The following is a 26,830-nucleotide window of genomic DNA, read 5'->3' as shown; positions in this document are numbered from 1 at the left end:
AATAAAGGCGATGTAGGTACAAAAAATAAAGTATCTAAACCGGTTATTATAATTCCCATGACAACACTCTACAGATGTAGGGGACTGCAAAGAGAAAGTGTTAAAGTGTCCACGTGGAGGTCGTGAAGAACGGGTGGCCGTAGTGGAGTGTCTATATAATTAACTAGCTGTACTACCCGGCTTTGCCCGGGACTTGGATCCACCACGCGCGGCCGCCTTTGTCTCCCCAGTGGCGATGTTCACACACCACAGCAGTTACTCGTTTGAGGCTGAGTCGACCTAGGGGAGGCCTAGGACCGGTTCAAATAATCGTCACCGGCGGTGGCCATGAGCGGGAATCGAACTCGGATCGCCGGGTTCGTAGCGGAGCGCTAACCACTACACTACAATGCGTTACGCTTCCACATGCGCGGGTCACGTGACAGATTTGACGTCACAGGTCACTTGCCGTGCAAAAACTATATACATTATTGAGCTCCCCGCCCCCTAAAAAAACAAAAGTTTATTTTTTATAATTTTTGCATGGTGTACAGTCTGGAAAGTACCCACACGGCAAATTGCAAGTTTTTTGCATGTCGGGAAGTACGCTAAACATTTTGAACAGACACACATAATCACAACTTTGCCTTTTATATATGGAGATGAATGAATGAATTCGTTACCTCGACGCGTCGTGACGATTGGAGTCACGTGACGCAGTGGGGGTGGAGGGCGCTGTCCAGTTGGGGGGTGGGGCCGAGAGGCTTTGTGAGCAGGGCGAGGCCGCGGTCTGGGCGCTTGCCCTGGGACCAACGTCTACGAGGTGGAAGACATCGGGGCCGACTCTTCACGGAGCTGTAGCTACGTTACTCCTAAGACGGTAGAGACTTCGCCTTGTTAGAGATGGACGTCCCCACGGAGCTTCTTGGCTCCTAGATCGGGATTCTTGAGCTTGACGAAGCCCAGGGCCCCTGCATTGTCATAACCTGGCCCTTGACAATGCAAGTACAATCGTGCGTCTGTTCATATTATCGTCTTTTTCTATGCATATTTAAATTGTCCGTGACATTAATTTCTATGTGCTGCGCTATCACTGAGCAGTTCATTCTTGCATTCTGATGTTGCATTGCGGCTTCTGATGTCCCTTCAATATCAGTGAACTCCACCAGGTGGTGCAACATCACACGTCATGCTCAGAATCTCGGACCCATTACAGCTGCACCTAAATAATAATTTTAAGAGTTTGAAGGAGATGAGTCGCGTAAATGTAACACGTGGGCCATCTTGCTCTATTTAAGACCGGAACCAGGAAAAGTTCTTCACAATCCGGGCAAAATCTCCTGATGAAGCTGGTTGGAATCACAGTGAAACGTCGTACTGCATGCAATGTAAATGTTATGGGTTGACTCACCATCAAACCCATGTGCTGAAGTAATAGCCGATCCATGGGACTTCCTTTGCCGGTACCAACGTATAAGAAGAGGTTTTTCCCCTTTTTTCTGGCAACAAAACTGATCCTTATTACGAGGAATCGTGACTGCATTAACCACAATACTTGTGGTCAGAATGCAAACAAAAAACAATAAAAGAAAGCTGTCTCTGGTGTGGACCAATCAGTTTCAAGGACAATGCCAATATATTATCAGAGTGTGTTTTCTGTTTGCATTGTGACCACAAGTATTGTGGTTAATGGAGACATGATTCCTCGTAAAAAGTTTTCAGTTTGTTGTCAGAAAAAGGGGAAAGCCCAATTCTTATAATAGCTGATTGGCACGTTTTGTTGATGTAACAAACTTTACGAATTGGCTGTCAGGTGGTGGTGGGTTAACGACACATTTATTTTTACGCGATGTAACTCAAAAGACTTTATTACGAATACGATGAGTTACGTAAAAAAAGACAAATGTAACGTGCTGCTACGCTTCGTGCAGCCATCAATTCTCTGCACTGGAGAATCTGGATTAATCACGGGGCGAAGACTTCATCTGAATTCTCAACGCCTGCACAGTCGGCGTTTTGTGTCCCTCCACTCTAACGCTCTTAGCTCTCCACCTCCTCCTACACCACCTCCTCCTACACCTCCTCCTCCTACACCTCCTCCTCCTACACCTCCTCCACCTCCTCCTCCTACACCTCCTCCACCTCCTCCTACACCTCCTCCTCCTACACCTCCTCCTACACCTGCTCCTCCTCCTACACCTGCTCCTCCTCCTACACCTCCTCCTACACCTCCTCCTACACCTCCTCCTACACGTTTTCCTCCTACACCTCCTCCTACACCTCCTCCTACACCTCCTCCTCCTCCTACACCTCCTCCTACACCTCCTCTTACACATCCTCCTACACCTCCTCCTCCTACACCTCCTACACCTCCTCCTACACCTCCTCCTACACCTCCTACACCTCCTCCTACACCTCCTAATCCTCCTCCTACACCTCCTCCTCCTCCTACACCTCCTCCTACACCTCCTCCTACACCTCCTCCTACACCTCCTCCTCATACACCTCCTCCTCATACACCTCCTCCTCCTACACCTCCTCCTCCTACACCTCCTCCTACAGCTCCTACACCTCCTCCTACACCTCCTCTTACACCTCCTCCTACACCTCCTCCTACACCTCCTCCTCCCACACCTCCTCCTCCTACACCTCCTCCTCCTACACCTCCTCCTACACCTCCTCCTACACCTCCTCCTACACCTCCTCCTCCTACACCTACACCTCCTCCTACACCTCCTCCTACACCTCCTACACCTCCTCCTTCTACACCTCCTCCTACACCTCCTCTTACACCTCCTCCTCCTACACCTCCTCCTCCTACACCTCCTCCTCCTACACCTCCTCCTACACCTCCTCCTCCTCCTACACCTCCTCCTACACCTCCTACACCTCCTCCTACACCTCCTCCTACACCTCCTACACCTCCTCCTACACCTCCTCCTCCTACACCTCCTCCTCCTACACCTCCTACACCTCCTCCTACACCTCCTCCTACACCTCCTCCTACACCTCCTACACCTCCTCCTCCTTCTACACCTCCTCCTACACCTCCTCCTACACCTCCTCCTACACCTCCTCCTACACTTCCTCCTCCTACACCTCCTCCTCCTACACCTCCTCCTACACCTCCTCCTACACCTCCTCCTCCTACACCTCCTCCTACACCCCCTCCTACACCTCCTCCTCCTACACCTCCTCCTACACCTCCTCCTACACCTCCTCCTACACCTCCTCCTCTTCCTACACCTCCTCCTACACCACCTCCTCCTACACCTCCTCCACCTCCTCCTCCTACACCTCCTCCTCCTACACCTCCTCCTCCTCCTACACCTCCTCCTACACCTCCTCCTCCTACACCTCCTCCTACACCTCCTCCTACACCTCCTACATCACCTCCTCCTACACCACCTCCTCCTACACCTCCTCCTCCTACACCTCCTCCTCCTACACCTCCTCCTCCTACACCTCCTCCTACACCTCCTCCTACACCTCCTCCTACACCTCCTCCTCCTCCTACACCTCCTCCTACACCTCCTCCTACACCTCCTACACCTCCTCCTACACCTCCTCTTACACCTCCTCCTACACCTCCTCCTACACCTCTTCCTCCTACACCTCCTCCTACACCTCCTACACCTCCTCCTACACCTCCTCCTACACCACCTCCTACACCTCCTCCTACACCTCCTCCTCCTACACCTCCTCCTACACCTCCTCCTACACCTCGTCCTACACCTCCTACACCTCCTCCTCCTACACCTCCTCCTACACCTCCTCCTACACCTCCTCCTACACCTCCTCCTCCTACACCTCCTCCTCCTACACCTCCTCCTACACCTCCTACACCTCCTCCTCCTACACCTCCTCCTACACCTCCTCCTACACCTCCTCCTACACCTCCTCCTCCTACACTTCCTCCTACACCTCCTCCTACACCTCCTCCTCCTACACCTCCTCCTCCTACACCTCCTCCTACACCTCCTCCTACACCTCCTCCTCCCACACCTCCTCCTCCTACACCTCCTCCTCCTACACCTCCTCCTACACCTCCTCCTACACCTCCTCCTACACCTCCTCCTCCTACACCTACACCTCCTCCTACACCTCCTCCTACACCTCCTACACCTCCTCCTTCTACACCTCCTCCTACACCTCCTCTTACACCTCCTCCTCCTACACCTCCTCCTCCTACACCTCCTCCTCCTACACCTCCTCCTACACCTCCTCCTCCTCCTACACCTCCTCCTACACCTCCTACACCTCCTCCTACACCTCCTCCTACACCTCCTACACCTCCTCCTACACCTCCTCCTCCTACACCTCCTCCTCCTACACCTCCTACACCTCCTCCTACACCTCCTCCTACACCTCCTCCTACACCTCCTACACCTCCTCCTCCTTCTACACCTCCTCCTACACCTCCTCCTACACCTCCTCCTACACCTCCTCCTACACTTCCTCCTCCTACACCTCCTCCTCCTACACCTCCTCCTACACCTCCTCCTACACCTCCTCCTCCTACACCTCCTCCTACACCCCCTCCTACACCTCCTCCTCCTACACCTCCTCCTACACCTCCTCCTACACCTCCTCCTACACCTCCTCCTCTTCCTACACCTCCTCCTACACCACCTCCTCCTACACCTCCTCCACCTCCTCCTCCTACACCTCCTCCTCCTACACCTCCTCCTCCTCCTACACCTCCTCCTACACCTCCTCCTCCTACACCTCCTCCTACACCTCCTCCTACACCTCCTACATCACCTCCTCCTACACCACCTCCTCCTACACCTCCTCCTCCTACACCTCCTCCTCCTACACCTCCTCCTCCTACACCTCCTCCTACACCTCCTCCTACACCTCCTCCTACACCTCCTCCTCCTCCTACACCTCCTCCTACACCTCCTCCTACACCTCCTACACCTCCTCCTACACCTCCTCTTACACCTCCTCCTACACCTCCTCCTACACCTCTTCCTCCTACACCTCCTCCTACACCTCCTACACCTCCTCCTACACCTCCTCCTACACCACCTCCTACACCTCCTCCTACACCTCCTCCTCCTACACCTCCTCCTACACCTCCTCCTACACCTCGTCCTACACCTCCTACACCTCCTCCTCCTACACCTCCTCCTACACCTCCTCCTACACCTCCTCCTACACCTCCTCCTCCTACACCTCCTCCTCCTACACCTCCTCCTACACCTCCTACACCTCCTCCTCCTACACCTCCTCCTACACCTCCTCCTACACCTCCTCCTACACCTCCTCCTCCTACACTTCCTCCTACACCTCCTCCTACACCTCCTCCTCCTACACCTCCTCCTCCTACACCTCCTCCTACACCTCCTCCTACACCTCCTCCTCCTACACATCCTCCTACACCTCCTCCTACACCTTCTCCTTTTCTTACACCTCCTCCTCCACCTCCCCACTCTTCTTCTCTCCTGCACCATTCCCAGCATCGACCTCCTTAACTTCAACCTCTCCCACCTCATTCGAAGCTCCTGTCAAGTTCCAATAAACCGCCCCCATAATTGTCTGCACTCTCCCTTCATTCTCTGCGTCATCCCCACCACTCCTCCCAGTTTCCTTTACTTCCCCAGCACCATTTTCCCCCATTCCTCCACCCCCACCTCAATCTGTGACACTCTCCTCGACTCCACTCTTCTCCCCTCCACCATCCCCCCCGCAGCGCTCTTCACTTCTCCACTTTCATCCACCTCACTATTCACTCCCTCACTTTCACTCTCACCACTCAGTGATTTAAAACGCCCTCTACTTATCACAGCGTCTCTCCCAGTCGCCTCAGATTTTTTTTTATCTGCATCCCCTCCCTCCCCATCACCACCCCCCTCCATTCCACCACCCCCCACCTCGACATTCCTCTCGTCTCTTTCATTATCCCCGACCTTGTGGTCCACGTCAACATTTTTACTCTTGTCACTGTTTACCGCTCCATCCACCTTCCTTTTCATTCCTTCACTTTTAATCACAGCCATTCCTATTCGCTTAAGTTTACTCGCTATTGAAATATCCTTTTTCACTTTACCCTTTGCACCACCACTCTCAGTCGTCACGGTGTGTTCCTCCACATCGCCACTGTTCCCAGCACAATTTCCTCCAGTACCTCCATCCTCCGACTCAATCGGCGATACTCCACTCTTCTCTACTCCACTCTTCTCTACTCCACTCTTCTCTATTCCACTCTTCTCTACTCCACTCTTCTCTACTCAACTCTTCTCTACTCCACTCCCCACTACTCCACTCTCCATTACTCCTCTCTTCTCTCTATTCTCCACGACCTTTCTGTCACTCTTGTCACTGTGTACTGCTCCATCCACCTTCCTTTTCATTCTCGCACTTTTATTCACAGCCATTCCTATTCCCTTACGTCTACTCGCAATTGATTTATCCTTTTTCACTTTACCCTTTGCACCACCACTCTCAGTCGTCACGATGTGTTGCTCCACATCGCCACTCTTCCCATGAGCATTTCTCCCAGTACCTCCATCCTCCGACTCATTATGCAACACTCGACTCTCCTCCAAACCACTCTTCCCTCCTCCACCATCAACCTTCACTATCCTACTGGTTTCCACGTCACTCTTCTCCCCTTTACTCGTCCCTAAGCCAATATTCACGTCCCCAAGTTTAGTTACGTCGCTCTCTGCTCCGCTCATCGTGCCCCTACCAGCCCCACTCGAGTTTTGCGTTGCTCCGTTGCTGGCCTCACTCTCCCCAGCAGCACCTCCCCCAGTCCCTCCGTCCCCCACCTCAATCTGCGATGCTCCACCCTCCTCTACTCCACTCTTCTCTACTCCACTCTTCCCTACTCCACTCTTCTCTACTCCACTCTTCTCTACTCCACCCTCCTCTACTCCACTCTTCTCTACTCCACTCTTCTCTACTCCACTCTTCTCTACTCCACTCTTCTCTACTCCACCCTCCTCTACTCCACTCTTCCCTACTCCACTCTTCTCTACTCCACTCTTCTCTACTCCACTCTTCTCTACTCCACCCTCCTCTACTCCACTCTTCCCTACTCCACTCTTCTCTACTCCACTCTTCTCTACTCCACTCTTCTTTACTCCACTCTTCTCTACTCCACTCCTCTCTACTCCACTCTTCTCTACTCCACTACCCACTACTCCACTCTTCTCTACTCCACTCTTCTCTGCTCTATTCTCCACGACCTTGGTGTGCAGCTCCACATTCTTACTCGTGTCGCTGTTCACTCCCACACCTTCTACCACACCTCTCTTCACTCCCCCACTCTCCTCCGCCTCACCGGTCGCTCCTTCACCCTCCTCAAACCGTAGACTCAGGCGGAGTATGGTTACCGTCCCCTTGTGCACGCACAGGGCGGGGTAGAGAGGGCCTGGGAAGGCGGTGGCATTGAATGAGTGCAGCCGCCTCCTGGTGTCGGCGCAGTAGAACGAGAGGAGCCCCTCTTCCCAACGCAGGTGGACGCCGATCTTCCTGGGAAGAGGGCGCACGGCCGCCAGTGCGCTGTGGAGGCCGCGGTGGCTCGCCACGTAGCCGCCCTCGCGTCTCCACAGGCACCAGGAGTCCGCGCCCGCGCCCAGGAGCCGCGCCTCCTCGCTCCCTCCGCGCGGCAGAGTGGCGCACGCGACGCCCACTCTGAACTGCTCCGCGCTGCCCACGTCCACCTCCCAGTAGTGCGCGCCGCTGGAGAAGCCCTCGCGGCACAGGGCCTGAGCGCAGTTCTCAAATCGCTCGGGGTGGTGGGGGTAAGAGTGGCGCTCGGAGGACAGAGTCACCGTCCTGAGGTCGACGGAGAGGCGGAGGTTGGAGTTCACGGAATTGGGGTTCACGGTGGGAGAGCACCTTTCTGAAAACAAAGAAGAACAAGAACAATTTAACACGTAGCAGGCTTTCACGACCAATAGCATCCATATTAGAGGTTTTGGGTTAGATCGCGTAAATATACAAATGTGTCATTAAAACCCGCCACCACCCGACGCAGCCAAATAGTAAGGGTTGTCACGTAGACAGAACGTGCCAATTCGTCCCTAGTACATCACACCGGTGTGTTGGAGAGCCAAGCCACAACAGTACTCAGTTTGTAAATGTTGTTGCTTGTCTCTCCAACACACCGGTGTGCTGTACTAGTGACGAATCAGCACGTTCTGTTTAGTGACAACCCTTACTAGTTGGCTGTTTCGGGTGGAGGTGGGTTTTAATGACACATTTGTATATTTATGCGATCTAACCCAAAAACCTCTTATGAACAGGAACAAGGATATGTTTGCATGCTTGTTGAACTTATTTTGCACCGTACATAGCAAACCATGCTTATCGTGCATATTTAGGTGCATATATGAAATTTTTAACAATGAGATATTTATTTTACCAGAAATCCATTACTGATTGTGGATAAATACCTAAACGATCTGGAATTTAGCAGCATTTCAGTCGTAAACGCCACCATTTACAGCAACAGCATTGACAGAGCGAACCGTTGTCAGAGCCACAGATGATTGAGACTTCATGCCCACCTTGACGTCTCACTCTCCTGACAACCTTCCTAATGGTGTGCTTCTATTTAAGTGGTTCGTCTCTTACCTGATGAGTGTAACATGGCGAGGAAGTCTCTTTCATTACTTCCAGTGGCTTCCATCACTACCTCGAGCTCCCCGTCCTTCTTTACACTTTTAACTTCCTTGCGGATGAACTTTTCACACATGCTGGGGTATTTTTCCATGTACGCCTTCCAGTAGACGTGCTCCTTGATGTGGCCCTGCATCAACATCTCATGCAGGACGAGATTGGGTCTCCTAAACAGCAGCAGTGCCCTCTGATAGCCCTCTGACTTAGACCCAGACGCGGGTTCTGGACTCTTCTCAGGAGCGGAGGAGACGCCACCACTGAGGGGTTGGGCTGCAGAGTGAGAGAACAAAACGCGTGGATGAGAATTGGTGCCTTAGACTCTGCCTGAGCGTGTTTGTGGGCATTCACGATCCATGACAGTGGATGATGAGGAAGGGATGAATCTCTAATGCAAAACCTTCAATTTCTTCTCCTTTTGGTGAATGATACTTTACACCTTTTAGCATTCTCTGGTCGGATACTGGTGAGACTAGGCCATGAAGAAGACTTTCTCTGTTGTAGGTCAATCAGTTTCAAGGACAATGCCACGTATTATCAAAGCATGTTTGTCTGCATGTGCACCACAGGTACGTGTGGTTAATGCAGACTTAATTCCTTAAAAAAGGTTTTTATTTTGTGTTTGAACATCTTAACATCTTTTTTATTGCAATTAACGGTAAAACATATTCTTATTTTTAATATTTGTAATCGTTTATGTATTTCGAGCCTAACCCTACAGTTTGGGAAATGTCAGAATCATAACCACGCTGTGGATTAAATCTGTGGCACTTATTTCACTGGGGAATGTGTTAATGGGTTATGTTTTAATAGCGTCTGACTGACAGTCATCTCTCACTGGGAAATTACCAGAACAGTTATTGAGAGCTTTCCATGAGGGTATAGTTAGATGTAGTCGTGTCTACTTTGAAGCGTTTGCTGATGTTTATTGTTCGTGTAATTGTCTTACATTATGTCTCTAATGGACTTCTACTTGGACTGAGAATATAAGAAAAGTGTAAACTTTTGGCAGCCTGGAAACTTTCTAAAATATTCTGTTTGATCAAATGACAGTAATTAAGTCTGTTTAAGGATAATGGCTTTTCTTAAGTATATATATACACACAGTGCAATACAAACTTTTGCATCTTTTTCATTACCATACAATTATGGAGAAAAACTTGAACATGATTGAGACTGAGCTTGTTCCTACCACAGTTTACATTTGGTGGTTATGAAATCTGCAGAATCCCACGATGACATCAAGCTCTGAATCGCTCTATTTATGGTGATGTTCAAGAGAACTGTGATACTGCACCTGACAGAGTGGGAAAGCCCAACATCAGTTACTGTTGTGTATATAGCAAGATAAACAAGCAGACAATATGCCTCCTGCACTTGTATCTAGGAGTGCATCACTTCTGGGAATGCCCGAATTAATCATCAGAGAGGGTCATCGTCTATAAATATCTGGAAGATCACCAGCACTGGTTCTAGCAAGCCAGACTGCTGATGAGACACCGAATGTCGTAACCAGTCCAGAGTTTGTGTGGAATCAATGCTGCTGAAATTAAGCAATACCGGAAGGCCTTGTCGCTCATGGGATGATTACAAATCATATTCACGGAGTAAAGTCAACCTGGATAGCTTCAAATAAAACAGAACTAAGACGTTTCGATCGCGATGCAAGCGGTCGTCTTCAGGTGACCACTTGCGATGTTATTTTCTTTGAACCATCTACGTGACTTTACCGAAAGACCCAAATAATATTAATTCCTGCAGTCACGAAAGCTTTAAGTCAAGATTACAAAGCACTTTAATATTTACGTAGAGGGACAAGCACGTGAAGGATGCGTGCTGTCTCTGCTCATTTATGTCAGCACTGATATTCTCCACAATGACGCGAATGGCTGTGTTGTGTTATTGTACACACGTGGACGTTGCCGTTTACAAATATGACCGTACCTATGGTGATCGATCCGCTGTGCAGCCACACGGCAGGATGAAAATGAAGCTTGGATGTCAGTGTAAAAGTGTGCAGAGGCGTCATGGTCTCGGCACAAACAAACGTGAGCTGCTTAATTTCAAAGTCCAGGTGAAGCCCGATTCGCTGGGGAGGCACTGGCGGGTTCAGCACGGTGACTTCTCCATTGTGAGCAGCCACGAGCTCAGCGTCGCGTCTCCACACGCACCAGGACGCAGCGTTGTGTCCCAGATCTTGTTCAGTTTTTTTTATTTTAATAAAATCCTTCACACGGGTGACACCGACCATGTATTGCTCTGCACAGCCCACGTGCAGCTCCCAGTAGTGGCGACCAGAGAGGAATTTCTCAGAGCACAGCACCTGGGGGTGTCTCACAAACCTATCCACGTGATCTGGGTATGGATGAGGTTGAGTTGCTCTCGTCACCGTCTTGAGGTCCGTGGAGAGGAAAAGCATCTCGTTTGCTGTGTTAGGGTCGTATGTTGGTGAGCAGATGTCTGTAACAATGAAAATAATATCAGCGCTGTTACTGAGTGGTTCCCAAACTATGGGTCGTGAAGCATTGGTGGGTCGCAAGAGGTACTGGGGTGGATCACAGAACAAGGCCCAGTGAAACATAACATTCGTAATTATACATTATTAATAATATAACGTTACAGTAATATAGGTAATGTTGCAATGTCATTTATGTACTTACCAGCCTGTCTCTGCATGTCTAGAAATGTTATCTTCCTGCTACTGAAGCCCTGGTAAATGTCCCTGAACTTCCCGCAGGCCTCCTCTCCTCTGTCTACCATGAGGGCGATGACGTAGTGTGCCCGTCGCGACGCATCAGGGAGGCCGCGTGCCTTCCAGTACTCGGCCTCGTCGATGAGCTTCTGCAGGAAGAGGTCGAGCAAGAGGTGGGGCCCGACCCCACCGCCTCCACTCCCCAGCAGCTCTGAGCGACGGTCACTCAGCCACGTCCACACGGCACCTCCACTCGAGGCCATCTTCTCTTGGATCATCTCCACGGCGTCTCTCACCTGCGACACGGCCACTGTTAGGACGTGGACTCTACAATGGAACTTGCAAGCACAGGGCCCTGAGTTCAACTCCCACCTGTGGTGGAGTCAGCCCACTGCCTTTTGTCCAGGGCTGGCTACAGTAGAGATGTGCACAGACACAGACATTGAGTTACTCTGCAAGAATCTGATGAGCTGTGAATCTCTTTATCACCGGTATCCAGCCCAAGCTGATCTGCAGAGGTGGAAAATGATAGGATGTAAAGCCAGCTAAACAATCAAGTAAACTCTAACAAAGCAACTGATTCATATAGTAAAAAGTTAACAGCAATAGTATCAAGATTATGCCAATAATTGATAAATTATACTTGCAAGTCAAGATTGTTGTGTATTTGTAACTCCCAGGGTTTGTCAATAAATCTTTATTTTACGAGCCAATATCGCCCTCAACAAAGTAGGCATCATTGCACATTACAGCGGAACGGCGAAGGTACCGGGGGACACGGGGCAACAGCAATGAGGAAAGAAACCCGTTACACCCTCAGTGGCTGAGCAAAGTAGATTGCAAATTGGAGAGGCTGTTCCAAGGAACATGGAATTTCCAACATGGGCTCAGGCCTGTAGCGATATGCTTTAAATCAATCAGGAAAACACTTTTATATTTTTTATTTCATTATTCCTCGCAACTTGATGTGTTTACACTGACAGATACTCTGCAGCTGAAACTACGTCGCTGTAGGAGAATGAGTCATTGACATTGGGTTCACTGTTCAAACTACGGTTGTCAGAGAGTGATTTAGTCTGACGGTGCTGTCGGAGTGTCACCTGTGGTTCCTCTGTGGGTGCCTCTTGGTGAGTCTCCTCTTGCAGCGGTTGCAGCTCCACATCGGTCACCCCTGTTTGGGTAGTAAAATACAACGCTCATCATACAGCTCAGCACGTCGGCTTCACACAGCGACGCGCTTCCGCTACTACGCGCTTCTTCTATTAGGCAACGCTCATCACACAACCCAGAACGCACGCCATTATAACACGGACCATGCACCATTCTAACACGGACCATGCACCGTTATAACACGGACCATGCACCGTTATAACACGGCCCATGCACCGTTATAACACGGACCATGCACCGTTATAACACGGACCATGCACCGTTATAACACGGACCATGCACCATTCTAACACGGACCATGCACCATTATAACGCAGTGTCTGAGCAATTGATGACGAACTACTTCATTGAGCTGCCTGGCTGAGTGGTGCAGTGATGCGATAAGCGGAGTGATACACTAACGCATTGGCGGCATAGCCTCCGTTACTAGTCCCTCCATCTCACTGCGTGGTGTGCGTAGTAGTTCATCGTATCTCGCCACACTTCATCATTAACGCGTTTTTCACTTCATGCAGAACCTCTTCAGGAACGCATCCACTGCTACTTGCGCGTTAAACGAGGACTCGCTGTATTCCAGCGTGACATTCACACAAACTTGTAAACTATTAAACCTTCAAGCACAAATTAGCCGCTGTCCCCATCCGTTGCAAGATTGTACAATTGCCGTGCGTTTCTGCGCTGGCAATTCTGAAGCTGTGCACGTTACCTCTCTGCTGTGTGGAATTTGGTGCCCGCGATCATCCACGCGCTCTGCTCGCTCGCTCGCTCGTCAGAATCGTTTCCCAAACAAGCAAAGAAAACGCCCTGTGGAGCATCTCCGAATCTGTTCATCCTTCCACATCCAGCGAGCCTCAGCCGTTTCGCCTCGACATCGGTGACAGTGGCTGGGACTAATCTGTCCATGAGTGTTCATTATTACATTCTAATTGTAAATATCTGGTTCATTATTATATCGTAGTGTGGATGTATGTTGAACATCTTTTGCACCATACATTACCAACCATTCTAACCGGACGCGCGAGTGGTAATTAAAGTCAGATTTGAATGTAGTAATGTGTGTATTTAATTATTTACACCATACAGGACACCCCCTAGAACTGTAAACGCTCTCACTAACCCTAATTATTCCATCATCGAGAGATGTTATTGCAAGAACCATCGTCCCATACTCACTCGAGTGGGAAGGCACTTTAACTTGAAGCTTCTTAATATCACAGAACGTAGGGAGACTCGGATGAATGAAGGTTTATGTCAAATTATTAACACGGGGGACCAATGGATGCATTGCGATCCACGAGAGGACGACTCACCACCTGCATGTGGACGCTTTTTAGATCTCTTTATCCAATAGACGAGGCCGGCAAATCCACCCAGCGTAGCGATCATGACGATGACGACAGCCCCAATCCAACCCCTTGAGCCTACAACACAAACAAGCCCACTGTTTATATACACACACACATGAAGTATAAATTACAAAAAGGAGTGACTGGCGCTTGGAACATTTCATTTCCAACACGGGCTCAGGCCCGCAGCAAACATGCTCTTTCTATAAAGTCACGTAGAAGGGAAACAATAAAATAATAAAAATATCAAACAATATTAATCTTCTTTGGTTCTTTCGGTAAAGTCACGTAGAATGAGAATAAAATAATAAATTGATAAAAATAAAATAAGAACCAAAGAAGATGAATCATTAAAGTCACGAAAGCTTTAAATCGAAAAATCAAACAATATTGTTTAATATTTTTATTATTTTATTGACTTTACCGAAAGAACCAAGAATATGAATCCCTGCAGTCACGAAAGCTTTAAATCAAAATGCATGCTCTTTCCAATTACATTTTTGCAGTTTGACGCGCTAAAATTCTCCTCTCCGTGCTGACGAGTAGTGCTGTGAGAGCGCTGCATCCGCTGGAAGGTCTGAATGAACCGACTCTGAGAACGATTGATTTACCATGTTTCTTTAGTGCGTTAACGCAACAGACTCAACATGCACAACGGCACAACGCAGGTGTTCACGCACTGCCGCGTGCATCTAGAGGACCACCAATGACGCCGGTTAAATCGATGACTCTAGCGCAAGATTTATTGATGTTTCTGTCACACGGCAGCTTCACATAAAAGCTCACAGGCGTAAACAAGATGACAAATCTGAAGCTTCTCCCAGCAGCCTATCCATGCTGTTGGAGCAAGTCCTAGCAGTGAGCACCTTTGAAGGCCAGCACGGCACTTGAGCAGGTGGTGAAGCCAGCACCACCCACGCCCCCCATTACTACTGTTTATACATTCACCCGGTACTCAGTTAAGGCTGAGTCGACGTAGCGCAGGCACAGAACTGGTTCAGATAATCGCCACTGATTTTAGCTGTGGCTGGGAAGTGAACCCAAGATCTCCAGGTTCAAAGCACAGTGGGCAAACCACCGCACTACCGCTTCCAATATGCAACCTAAATTTAAACACGAACACACGATGTATACAATGCAACTTGTGTCTGACCTGTGATTTCCTCACAAAGCAGGGACTGGCTTGCTCTTTGTAGTCCCTCTGGGCACGTGCACACCGTGTCGTGAACGGTGGTGCAAGGACGCTCGAAAATCTCATCTGCAAGAATATACCAAGACACACGCCAATCGCCAAACAATCAGCACCACGAGTTGTAACAATCTGTAAGTTTTGCATTTAAATATAGGTTTGCGTTCATTTTTATACTTGGGACTCCATTTCCTCCACAGGACCCTAATATCCCTAATTGTGACTCGGTTTGGCTATTCGAGGTGCCGGCATTATTTCCACGTCATTATAAGAATCGTGGATTTACCTTGACGTAGCTTTGGCAGCTCGTTTAGACCCATATGTGCATTGGGTAAAGTGGAAGATTTTCGTTGTGAACCACCCATCATTCGGTCAAACATTTGGCTTAATGTGACTTTTCTGGGACAACAACAAAAGGAAAATGAAAAGTGTGGCGGTTGTTGTTCGAAGAAATGGGAAGAACCGAAAGAGAGGAAGACATAACTGAGAATGGCTTGACGATTACATCAGAGATTGGTGCCAGAAAGATGTGGCCACTACTTGAGCTTATTGGCACTACAAGACGGAAGAAAGTGGAAAAACATGAAGAAATGTGCAGTGGACACCTACTATGGGCTATCCCACCATGGATCGTGATGGCGATGATTCTGCTACCCGAGTACAGAAAGTACGCATACATCCCACTAGGTAGCCATTGGTGTAGGCTCTGAAACTTAGTGCAACACGCACGTGGTGAACTACTCGCTATAACGTGAGTCTAGTGTGGGATGTACTACTCACTATAACGTGAGTCTAGTGTGGGATAGACTACTCACTATAACGTGAGTCTAGTGTGGGATGGACTACTCACTATAACGTGAGTCTAGTGTGGGATGGACTACTCACTATAACGTGTTTCTAGTGTGGGATAGACTACTCACTATAACGTGAGTCTAGTGTGGGATGGACTACTCACTATAACATGTTTCTAGTGTGGGATGGACTACTCACTATAACGTGAGTCTAGTGTGGGATGGACTACTCACTATAACGTGAGTCTAGTGTGGGATGTACTACTCACTATAACGTGAGTCTAGTGTTGGATGGACTACTCACTATAACGTGAGTCTAGTGTGGGATAGACTACTCACTATAACGTGAGTCTAGTGTGGGATGTACTACTCGCTATAACGTGAGTCTAGTGTGGGATGTACTACCCACTATAACGTGAGTCTAGTGTGGGATGTACTACTCACTATAACGTGAGTCTAGTGTGGGATGTACTACTCATTATAACGTGAGTCTAGTGTGGGATGTACTACTCACTATAACTTGAGTCTAGTGTGGGATGTACTACTCACTATAACGTCAGTCTAGTGAAAGATGGACTACTCACTATAACGTGAGTCTAGTGTGGGATGTACTACTCACTATAACGTGAGTCTAGTGTGGGATAGACTACTCACTATAACCTGAGTCTAGTGTGGGATGGACTACTCACTATAACGCAAATAAACGAGCAGAATGATAAAGCTGGTTTAGTCTGTTTTGTGTTTCATGAGTAGCTGATTTTTAAGCCGCGCCACAGTAGTCAAAAAGTGGTAGAATGATCGCTTCAATAAATTGCAGGCACAATTTAATAAGAATCAAATGTTTGTTTCTGTATAAAACCCCTATTTTGGATTTGATTTACTTTGAGATGTGATCAAGTAATGTGAGATTGGATTTTAAGCAAAGGTTACAATGGTGGGTCCTGTATAGTACATCCAATGCAAATAAACGAGTAGAATAATAAAGTTTTAGCGGACCTAGGGGAGGCCTCGAACCAGATCAGACATTCGTCACTCACGTAGGCCATGAGCAGGTTCGTAGCGCGCTGCACTAAACGCTATGTCACCGCTCCCCACATATTTGTCCATCGTCAGTGTTTTATGCTACAACAAAGGCACCTTCAGAGATGGGAGTCAATGACCAGGGAATGTACTGACACCACCACTGCTGGGAATACGGCACCATGGGTGGGTGAGTTGAATAATAAAAACAAATACTTTGCTCTTCGCAGACTTTGCATGCTTTGCAGCTGGTCAGGTTGTTTGCCGAGACTGTGAATGATTCTCCATCGGCACATGACAGGCAGACCGGAAACTCTCCATCAGATCTGCAATCTTCATCCTTAGACGTTCCTGTTGCGTGAACACATTGTTATTTTTCTATATTGGAAACTCACAGTGACAGCAATGGCAAGGGAAACCGATTAAGGGTTTAGAATGTACAGTTGATCATCGATTAACCAGCGTGCGATTACTCGAAAGATGTAACCAGTCCAGCGATCGGCACCGTGTGCGTGTGACCACAAAAGTAGCTATGCTTGATTTCAGTGTCAAGTATTATATACAGCACATCAATACACGCGATACAATTTAAACAATGAAAATACCGCGCGTTTTTACCTTTCTCATAGCTACGCTAATAAAGCAGATAATATAAAGTGCGATCCGGCGAAAAGTGCGCGTGTAATTTGGCGTTCGCACTAGTCCGGTGATTTTTAAACGCATCCTGTTTTAGAAACAAGAGCGTAGTAATAATTTGTACTTACGTAGTGGGGTCAAAACAGGGATGAAACTTATCTGAGGCAACACGGGTTTATTTTACCAATTAACAGTAAACAAAGAGGGGTACGGCCCCTCACACACGACACACTATGGAGAGTGTGCCCTCCAGTCTAATACGCCTCTTACTGGCTAATCTACAAGTCCTCCCCGAGTGAAGCTGGAACCTTCACTGGTAAATAAGCTGGAGCTGACCCTTGCCAGGGGTACGGCTCTGCCCTCGGGACTCTTCAGTCTCCAGGAGGTTTCGACGACTCCCCGGACCGTCCAGAGGTCCGGCTTTTATACCGAGCCGTGGCTCACTCCGCCCCGGCCACGCCTTCCTTCTTGAACCCTCGAGAAGGATCCGGGGATGACGTCATCCCCCAGCCGCCCTCCTGGGGTCTGCCCCTCTTGCACACCGCTCCATAGGGTAACCGTTGGACCAAATGGCACAGAGACTCTCAGCACTGGGCTCAGCCCCTCTGTTGCCCCCTATTGACACGAGGCCGGCATTGCCGGCTACCGCATGACAACGGCGCATCTTGGCCCAATAACACCGTGACACTTATATACTTTATTTATACTTGCTTATAGTGACTTGCTTACCTCTACTTTGCACTGCTATCGTATTGTGGTTGTTGCTGTAACTTTGTGACACCCCCCCCCAGCCCCGACTGGACATCGGTGAAGGAATCTGTTGAGCTTCATAAGCTCAACAGATTCCTCCTCCTGCAGTCTAAATAAAGATTCTGATTCTAAATTGAGTTGGGTTGTATCAGGATGAACCGAACCAAGAAGAATGGAGTTTCCAAAGCAGAGTCACACGAGGAGAGAGTGTGGTCAGGGCAGGAATATGACAATGCAAGTTACGTCAGGTGTGTGTGTGTGCTCCTTGTGTGTGTCTTTGTGTGTCTGATTGTGTGTCATTTGTGCGTCTCTTTGTGTTTGTGCAATTGTGGTGACTCATTGCGCACCCTTGCGACAAGCAAGCCAAAATCAGTACTCAATGTGAGTGGAAAAGTAACTTTTTCTATTCATGTTACTAATTTTATGTTTAATGTACTATACAGTTTTTATATTCTTGGTTCTTTCGGTAAAGTCACGTTGAAGGGATACAATAAACAATATATATTTTTATTTTATTGTTTCCCTTCTACGTGACTTTACCGAAAGAACCAAGAATATGAATCCCTGCAGTCACGAAAGCTTTAAATCAAAATGTATACAGTTTTTGTTATTGAACTGTAACATATTTTATAACACTGACCGCATGGGAATTCATGAACTAATTATGGCGGTAAGTCGATGATTGTCCAATTAGTTGCTTCGTTACCTGAGGGGCACAGCTGGCAGCAGATGTTGGTCTCGGTTCTGTACCTTCCAGGGGGACAGCCATCTTGATTGCCGTCTGCAGAAAGTGGGAACATCTGCACACACACAGCACGTTAACTCACTCACAGTCACACGTGTAGCACGTTAACTCACTCACACTCACACGTGTACCACGTTAACTCACTCACACGTGTAGCACGTTAACTCACTCACAGTCACACGTGAACCACGTTAACTCACTCACACGTGTAGCACGTTAACTCACTCACATTCACACGTGTACCACGTTAACTCACTCACACGTGTAGCACGTTAACTTACTCCCACGTGTACCACGTGAACTCACTCACACTCACACGTGTAGGACGTTAACTCACACGTGAACCACGTTAACTCACTCACACGTGTACCACGTTAACTCACTCACACTCACACGTGTACCACGTTAATTCACTCACACGTATAGCACGTTAACTCACTCACTCACACGTGTACCACGTTCACTCACTCACACGTGTAGCACGTTAACTCACTCACTCACACGTGTACCACGTTAACTCACTCACACGTGTAGCACGTTAACTCACTCACACGTGTACCACGTTAACTCACTCACACGTGTACCACGTTAACTCACTCACTCACACGTGTACCACGTTAACTCACTCACACGTGTACCACGTTAACTCACTCACACTCACACGTGTAGCATGTTAACTCACTCACACTCACACGTATAGAACGTTAACTCACACTCACACGTGTACCACGTTAACTCACTCACACTCACACGTGAACCACGTTAACTCACTCACACTCACACGTGTACCACGTTAACTCACTCACACGTGTACCACGTTAACTCACTCACACGTATAGCACGTTATCTCACTCACACGTGTACCACGTTAACTTACTCCCACGTGTACCACGTGAACTCACTCACACTCATACGTGTAGGACGTTAACTCACACTCACACGTGTACCACGTTAACTCACTCACACTCACACGTGTACCACGTTAACTCACTCACACTCACACGTGTAGCACGTTAACTCACACATGAACCACGTTAACTCACTCACACTTACACGTGTACCACGTTAACTCACTCACACGTGTACCACGTTAACTCACTCACACGTGTACCACGTTATCTTACTCACACGTGTACTACGTTAGCTCACTCACACTCGCACGTGTACCACGTTAACTCACACTCACGTGTACCACGTTAACTCACTCACACGTGTACCACGTTAACTAACTCACACGTGTACCACGTTAACTCACTTACACTCACACGTGTACAACGTTAACTCACTCACACGTGTGCCACGTTAACTCACTCACACTCACACGTGTAGCACGTCAACTCACTTACACGTGTACCACGTGAACTCACTCACACGTGTACAACGTTAACTAACTCACACTCACACGTGTACCACGTTAACTCACTCACACTCACACGTGTACAACGTTAACTCTCTTACACTCACACGTATACCACGTTAACTCACACTCACACGTGAACCACGTTAACTCACACGTGTAGCACGTTAACGCACACTCACACGTGTACCACGTTAACTCACACATGTACCACGTTAACACACACGTGAACCATGTTAACTCACTCACACTCACACGTGTGCCACGTTAACTCTCTTACACTCGCACGTGTAATACGTTAACACACTCAGACGTGTACCACGTTAAATCACTCACACTTACACGTGTACCACGTTAACTCACGCACACTCACACGTGTACCACGTTAACTCACTCACACGTGTACCACGTTAACTCACTCACACGTGTACCACGTTAACTCACATTCACACGTGTACCACGTTAACTCACACTCACACGTGCACCACCTTAACTTACACTCACACGTGTACCACGTTAACTCACTCACACGTGTACCACGTTAACACACTCACACGTGTACCACGTTAACTCACTCACACGTGTACCACGTTAACTCACACTCACACGTGTACCACGTTAACACACTGACACTCACACGTGTACCACGTTAACTCATTCACACTCGAACCACGTTAACTCACTCACACTCACACGTGTACCATGTTAACTTTCTTACACTCACACGTGTACCACGTCAACTCACTCACACTCACACGTGTACCACGTTAATTCACTCTCACACGTGTAGCACGTTAACTCACTCACACTCACACGTGTAGCACGTTAACTCACACTCACACGTGTACCACGTTAACTCACTCACACTCACACGTGTAGCACGTTAACTCACACTCACACGTGTACCACGTTAACTCACTCAAACTCACACTCACACGTGTACTACGTTAACTTACTCCCACGTGTACCACGTGAACTCACTCACACTCACACGTGTACCACGTTAACTCACTCACACTCACACGTGTAGCACGTTAACTCACACGTGAACCACGTTAACTCACTCACACTCACACGTGTACCACGTTAACTCACTCACACGTGTACCACGTTAACTTACTCCCACGTGTACCACGTGAACTCACTCACACGTGTAGGACGTTAACTCACACTCACACGTGTACCACGTTAACTCACTCACACTCACACGTGTACCACGTTAACTCACTCACACTCACACGTGTAGCACGTTAACTCACACGTGAACCACGTTAACTCACTCACACGTGTACCACGTTAACTCACTCACACGTGTACCACGTTATCTCACTCACACGTGTACCACGTTAGCTCACTCACACTCGCACGTGTACCACGTTAACTCACTCACACGTATACCACGTTAACTCACTCACACTCACACGTGTGCCACGTTAACTCTCTTACACTCGCACGTGTAATACGTTAACACACTCAGACGTGTACCACGTTAAATCACTCACACTTACACGTGTACCACGTTAACTCACGCACACTCACACGTGTACCACGTTAACTCACTCACACGTGTACCACGTTAACTCACTCACACGTGTACCACGTTAACTCACACTCACACGTGTACCACGTTAACTCACACTCACACGTGCACCACCTTAACTTACACTCACACGTGTACCACGTTAACTCACTCACACGTGTACCACGTTAACACACTCACACGTGTACCACGTTAACTCACTCCTACTCACACGTGTGCCACGTTAACTCTCTTACACTCGCACGTGTAATACGTTAACACACTCAGACGTGTACCACGTTAAATCACTCACACTTACACGTGTACCACGTTAACTCACGCACACTCACACGTGAACCACGTTAACTCACTCACACGTGTACCACGTTAACTCACTCACACGTGTACCACGTTAACTCACACTCACACGTGTACCACGTTAACTCACACTCACACGTGCACCACCTTAACTTACACTCACACGTGTACCACGTTAACTCACTCACACGTGTACCACGTTAACACACTCACACGTGTACCACGTTAACTCACTCACACGTGTACCACGTTAACTCACACTCACACGTGTACCACGTTAACACACTGACACTCACACGTGTACCACGTTAACTCATTCACACTCGAACCACGTTAACTCACTCACACTCACACGTGTACCATGTTAACTTTCTTACACTCACACGTGTACCACGTCAACTCACTCACACTCACACGTGTACCACGTTAATTCACTCTCACACGTGTAGCACGTTAACTCACTCACACTCACACGTGTAGCACGTTAACTCACACTCACACGTGTACCACGTTAACTCACTCACACTCACACGTGTAGCACGTTAACTCACACTCACACGTGTACCACGTTAACTCACTCAAACTCACACTCACACGTGTACTACGTTAACTTACTCCCACGTGTACCACGTGAACTCACTCACACTCACACGTGTACCACGTTAACTCACTCACACTCACACGTGTAGCACGTTAACTCACACGTGAACCACGTTTACTCACTCACACTCACACGTGTACCACGTTAACTCACTCACACGTGTACCACGTTAACTTACTCCCACGTGTACCACGTGAACTCACTCACACGTGTAGGACGTTAACTCACACTCACACGTGTACCACGTTAACTCACTCACACTCACACGTGTACCACGTTAACTCACTCACACTCACACGTGTAGCACGTTAACTCACGTGAACCACATTAACTCACTCACACTCACACGTGTACCACGTTAACTCACTCACACGTGTACCACGTTAACTCACTCACACGTGTACCACGTTATCTCACTCACACGTGTACCACGTGAACTCACTCACACTCGCACGTGTACCACGTTAACTCACACGTGAACCACGTTAGCTCACTCACACTCGCACGTGTACCACGTTAACTCACACTCACGTGTACCACGTTAACTCACTCACACGTGTACCACGTGAACTCACTCACACGTGTACCACGTTAACTAACTCACACTCACACGTGTACCACGTTAACTCACTTACACTCACACGTGTACCACGTTAACTCACTCACACGTGTACCACGTTAACCCACTCACACTCACACGTGTACCACGTTAACTTACACTCACACTTACACGTGTACCACGTTAACTCACTCATACTCACCCGTGTATCACGTTAACTCTCTTACACTCACACGTGTAGCACGTTAACTCACACTCACACGTGTACCACGTTAATTCTCTTACACTCACACGTGTAACACGTTAACACACTCACACTCACACGTGTACCACGTTAACTCACTCACACTTACACGTGTACCACGTTAACTCACTCACACTCACACGTGTACCACGTTAACTCACACTCACACGTGTACCACGTTAACTCACACTCACACGTGCACCACCTTAACTTACACTCACACTCACACGTGTACCACGTTAACTCACTCACACGTGTACCACGTTAACTAACTCACACTCACACGTGTACCACGTTAACTCACACGTGTACCACGTTATCTCACTCACACGTGTACCACGTTAACTTACTCCCACGTGAACTCACTCATACTCACACGTGTAGGACGTTAACTCACACTCACACGTGTACCACATTAACTCACTCACACGTGTACCACGTTAACTCACTCACACTCACACGTGTAGCACGTTAACTCACGTGAACCACGTTAACTCACTCACACTCACACGTGTACCACGTTAACTCACTCACACGTGTACCACGTTAACTCACTCACACGTGTACCACGTTATCTCACTCATACGTGTACCACGTGAACTCACTCACACTCGCACGTGTACCACGTTAACTCACACGTGAACCACGTTAGCTCACTCACACTCGCACGTGTACCACGTTAACTCACACTCACGTGTACCACGTTAACTCACTCACTCACACATGTACCACGTGAACTCACTCACACGTGTACCACGTTAACTAACTCACACTCACGTGTACCACGTTAACTCACTTACACTCACACGTGTACCACGATAACTCACTCACACGTGTACCACGTTAACCCACTCACACTCACACGTGTACCACGTTAACTTACACTCACACTTACACGTGTACCACGTTAACTCACTCATACTCACACGTGTATCGCGTTAACTCTCTTACACTCACACGTATACCACGTTAACTCACACTCACACGTGAACCACGTTAACTCACACGTGTAGCACGTTAACTCACACTCACACGTGTACCACGTTAACACACTCACACGTGTACCACGTTAATTCTCTTACACTCACACGTGTAACACGTTAACACACTCACACTCACACGTGTACCACGTTAACTCACTCACACTCACACGTGTACCACGTTAACTCACACTCACACGTGCACCACCTTAACTTACACTCACACTCACACGTGTACCACGTTAACTCACTCACACGTGTACCACGTTAACTAACTCACACTCACACGTGTACCACGTTAACTCACTTACACTCACACGTTTACCACGTTAACTCTCTTACACTCACACGTGTAACACGTTAACACACTCACACTCACACGTGTACCACGTCAACTCACTCACACGTGTACCACGTTAATTTACTCACACTTACACGTGTACCACGTTAACTCACTCATACTCACACGAGTACCATGTTAACTTACACTCACACGTGTACCACGTTAACTCACTTATACAGTCGACCCTTCTGCATCGCAACTTTCCCCACCGTGGTGTCGATATATCGCGGGATCGGTGTAAGAAATTAAATGGAATTTTCTGGGGATTTTTTGGGAGTTTTCCGAAAGCCGCAGACGACACACAAAACGTTTAGTAACTCACAAATGCATAAAACATATGTATAGTACCGTATAACATTAATGTATTTTATCTTTTAATACCATAGAAAAACGCAATTTCTATTTTAAAGTTACATTTTGTAAAAAAAGTTAGTTTGCGAAAAGAACTGTTTGGAGGACGGCAATCACGTGAGATCTCGCAGTGATCTTTCTATCTTGCGTTTGTCGAATATTTTTGTGCCGATTTAGTGCCCTAAACTGTGCTAACAAAAATTCACGCGGGGGGGGGGGGGGGGCCTGCGCCCCTAACCCCGTATTGGGGCAAGTGCTGTGAGCGTTCATGTATTCAGGCCGGTACAACACACAACGTAGGTGGGTGGCCAGGACCACGCTCGACCGCTTTTGTATCCCCAGCGGTTCGAATATTCGACACTAATATTGATTATAAACAACACCCGCCATTCACCACTAAGTGGAGGTGACGTCACCACGGCGCTTGTGCCAGGCTAGGTGCACTTTGAGGCCACGTGAAGTGTCAGACACCCACTGGCAGGAGGTCACGGGACAGATCCAGCAGGTGCCATAGGTCGACTGAGATGACCGGTAGATGCACCACCTTTGCCCCTCTACTGTGCCCCCCTACTATGTCAACAATATCCCCCAAGTGGCCTTAGCACTGTAGGGCAAAGTGCTGTTAGCGAGCACCTATGAAGGCCGGCACGGCACATGAGGGGGTGGGTGGTCTGCACCACGGCCGGCCGCCTTTGTCTCCCGAGTGGGGATGTTTACACACCGCACCAGGTACTCATTTGAGGCTGAATCGACCTAAGGGAGGCCCGATTCAGATAATCGTCACTGGTGTTGGCCGTGAGCGGGAATCGAACCCGTATCGCCGGATTCATGGCGCAGCGCGCTAACCGCTACACTATCGCTCCCCACACACACAGACACACACACAGACACACACAGACACACACACATAGACACACACAGACACACACACATAGACACACACAGACACACACACATAGACACACACTGACACACACACACATAGATACACACTGACACACACACGCATAGACACACTGACACACACACACATAGACACACACTGACGCACACACACATAGACACACACTGACACACACACATAGACACACACTGACGCACACACACATAGACACACACTGACACACACACATAGACACACACTGACACACACACATAGACACACACTGACACACACACACGCATAGACACACACTTACACACACACACATAGACACACACTGACGCACACACACATAGACACACACTGACACACACACATAGACACACACACATAGACACACACTGACACACACACATAGACACACACTGACACACACACAGACACACACACACGCATCTTACCAGCATGACTGCGAAGGTTAGGAGTGTGGTGAGCAGGCGGAATGGAGACATGGCCCAGGAGTTGTCCACACAGATGTGTGGATGTGAGCGAGAGGCGATGGACTCCCCTTGAAGTTCTCCCCCCTGACTCAGGACGTGGAGGGTGCGGCTCGGCTCAGTGGACTTTGGCCTTTAAGCTCAATGAAAATGTTTCAGATAATAAAGTTTTTTTGTGGTTAGATTGTGTAACGCGATCTAACCCATATTGGTGTGCTTTAACATC

The 26,830-nt window shown here is 48.4% G+C and overlaps 1 protein-coding gene and 1 long non-coding RNA gene across 2 annotated transcripts; one reads left to right on the top strand and one right to left on the bottom strand.

Moving 5' to 3' along the window:
• The first annotated feature begins 727 nt into the window (after positions 1-727).
• Positions 728-13,524, top strand: LOC142906634 (uncharacterized). The gene is made up of 2 exons (XR_012930399.1): positions 728-859; positions 11,351-13,524. It is a non-coding gene; the product is annotated as an uncharacterized LOC142906634 (long non-coding RNA).
• On the bottom strand, positions 5,870-26,830 carry LOC116956935 (uncharacterized). Its single transcript, XM_032978822.2, has 10 exons — positions 26,569-26,830; positions 18,914-19,007; positions 17,038-17,172; positions 14,975-15,079; positions 13,786-13,896; positions 12,406-12,476; positions 11,274-11,601; positions 10,558-11,073; positions 8,572-8,886; positions 5,870-7,837 (listed from the first exon to the last, which is right to left on the bottom strand). The coding sequence occupies exons 1-10, from the start codon at positions 26,617-26,619 to the stop codon at positions 6,216-6,218; spliced, it is 3,348 nt and encodes a 1,115-aa protein (XP_032834713.2). The 5' UTR covers positions 26,620-26,830; the 3' UTR covers positions 5,870-6,215.

Source organism: Petromyzon marinus, chromosome 68 (assembly GCF_048934315.1).
Source record: "Petromyzon marinus isolate PM22_M1 ecotype Great Lakes invasive population chromosome 68, UKy_Petmar_22M1.pri1.0, whole genome shotgun sequence".
Classification (NCBI taxonomy): Eukaryota; Metazoa; Chordata; class Hyperoartia; order Petromyzontiformes; family Petromyzontidae; genus Petromyzon; species Petromyzon marinus.
Note: the sequence above shows the minus strand (reverse complement) of the source record. Positions and strands in the feature narration are given on the sequence as shown.

Bases quoted from the DNA above. Each gene is read 5' to 3' on its own strand.
- LOC116956935 (XM_032978822.2), bottom strand. From the start codon at position 26,619: ATGTCTCCATTCCGCCTGCTCACCACACTCCTAACCTTCGCAGTCATG. The intron at 15,080-17,037 runs GTATTTGTTTTT...ATATTCTTGCAG, and splicing joins CAAAGTCTGCGAAGAGCAAA to ATGAGATTTTCGAGCGTCCT. The intron at 7,838-8,571 runs GTAAGAGACGAA...CTTTGTTTTCAG, and splicing joins CGCCATGTTACACTCATCAG to AAAGGTGCTCTCCCACCGTG.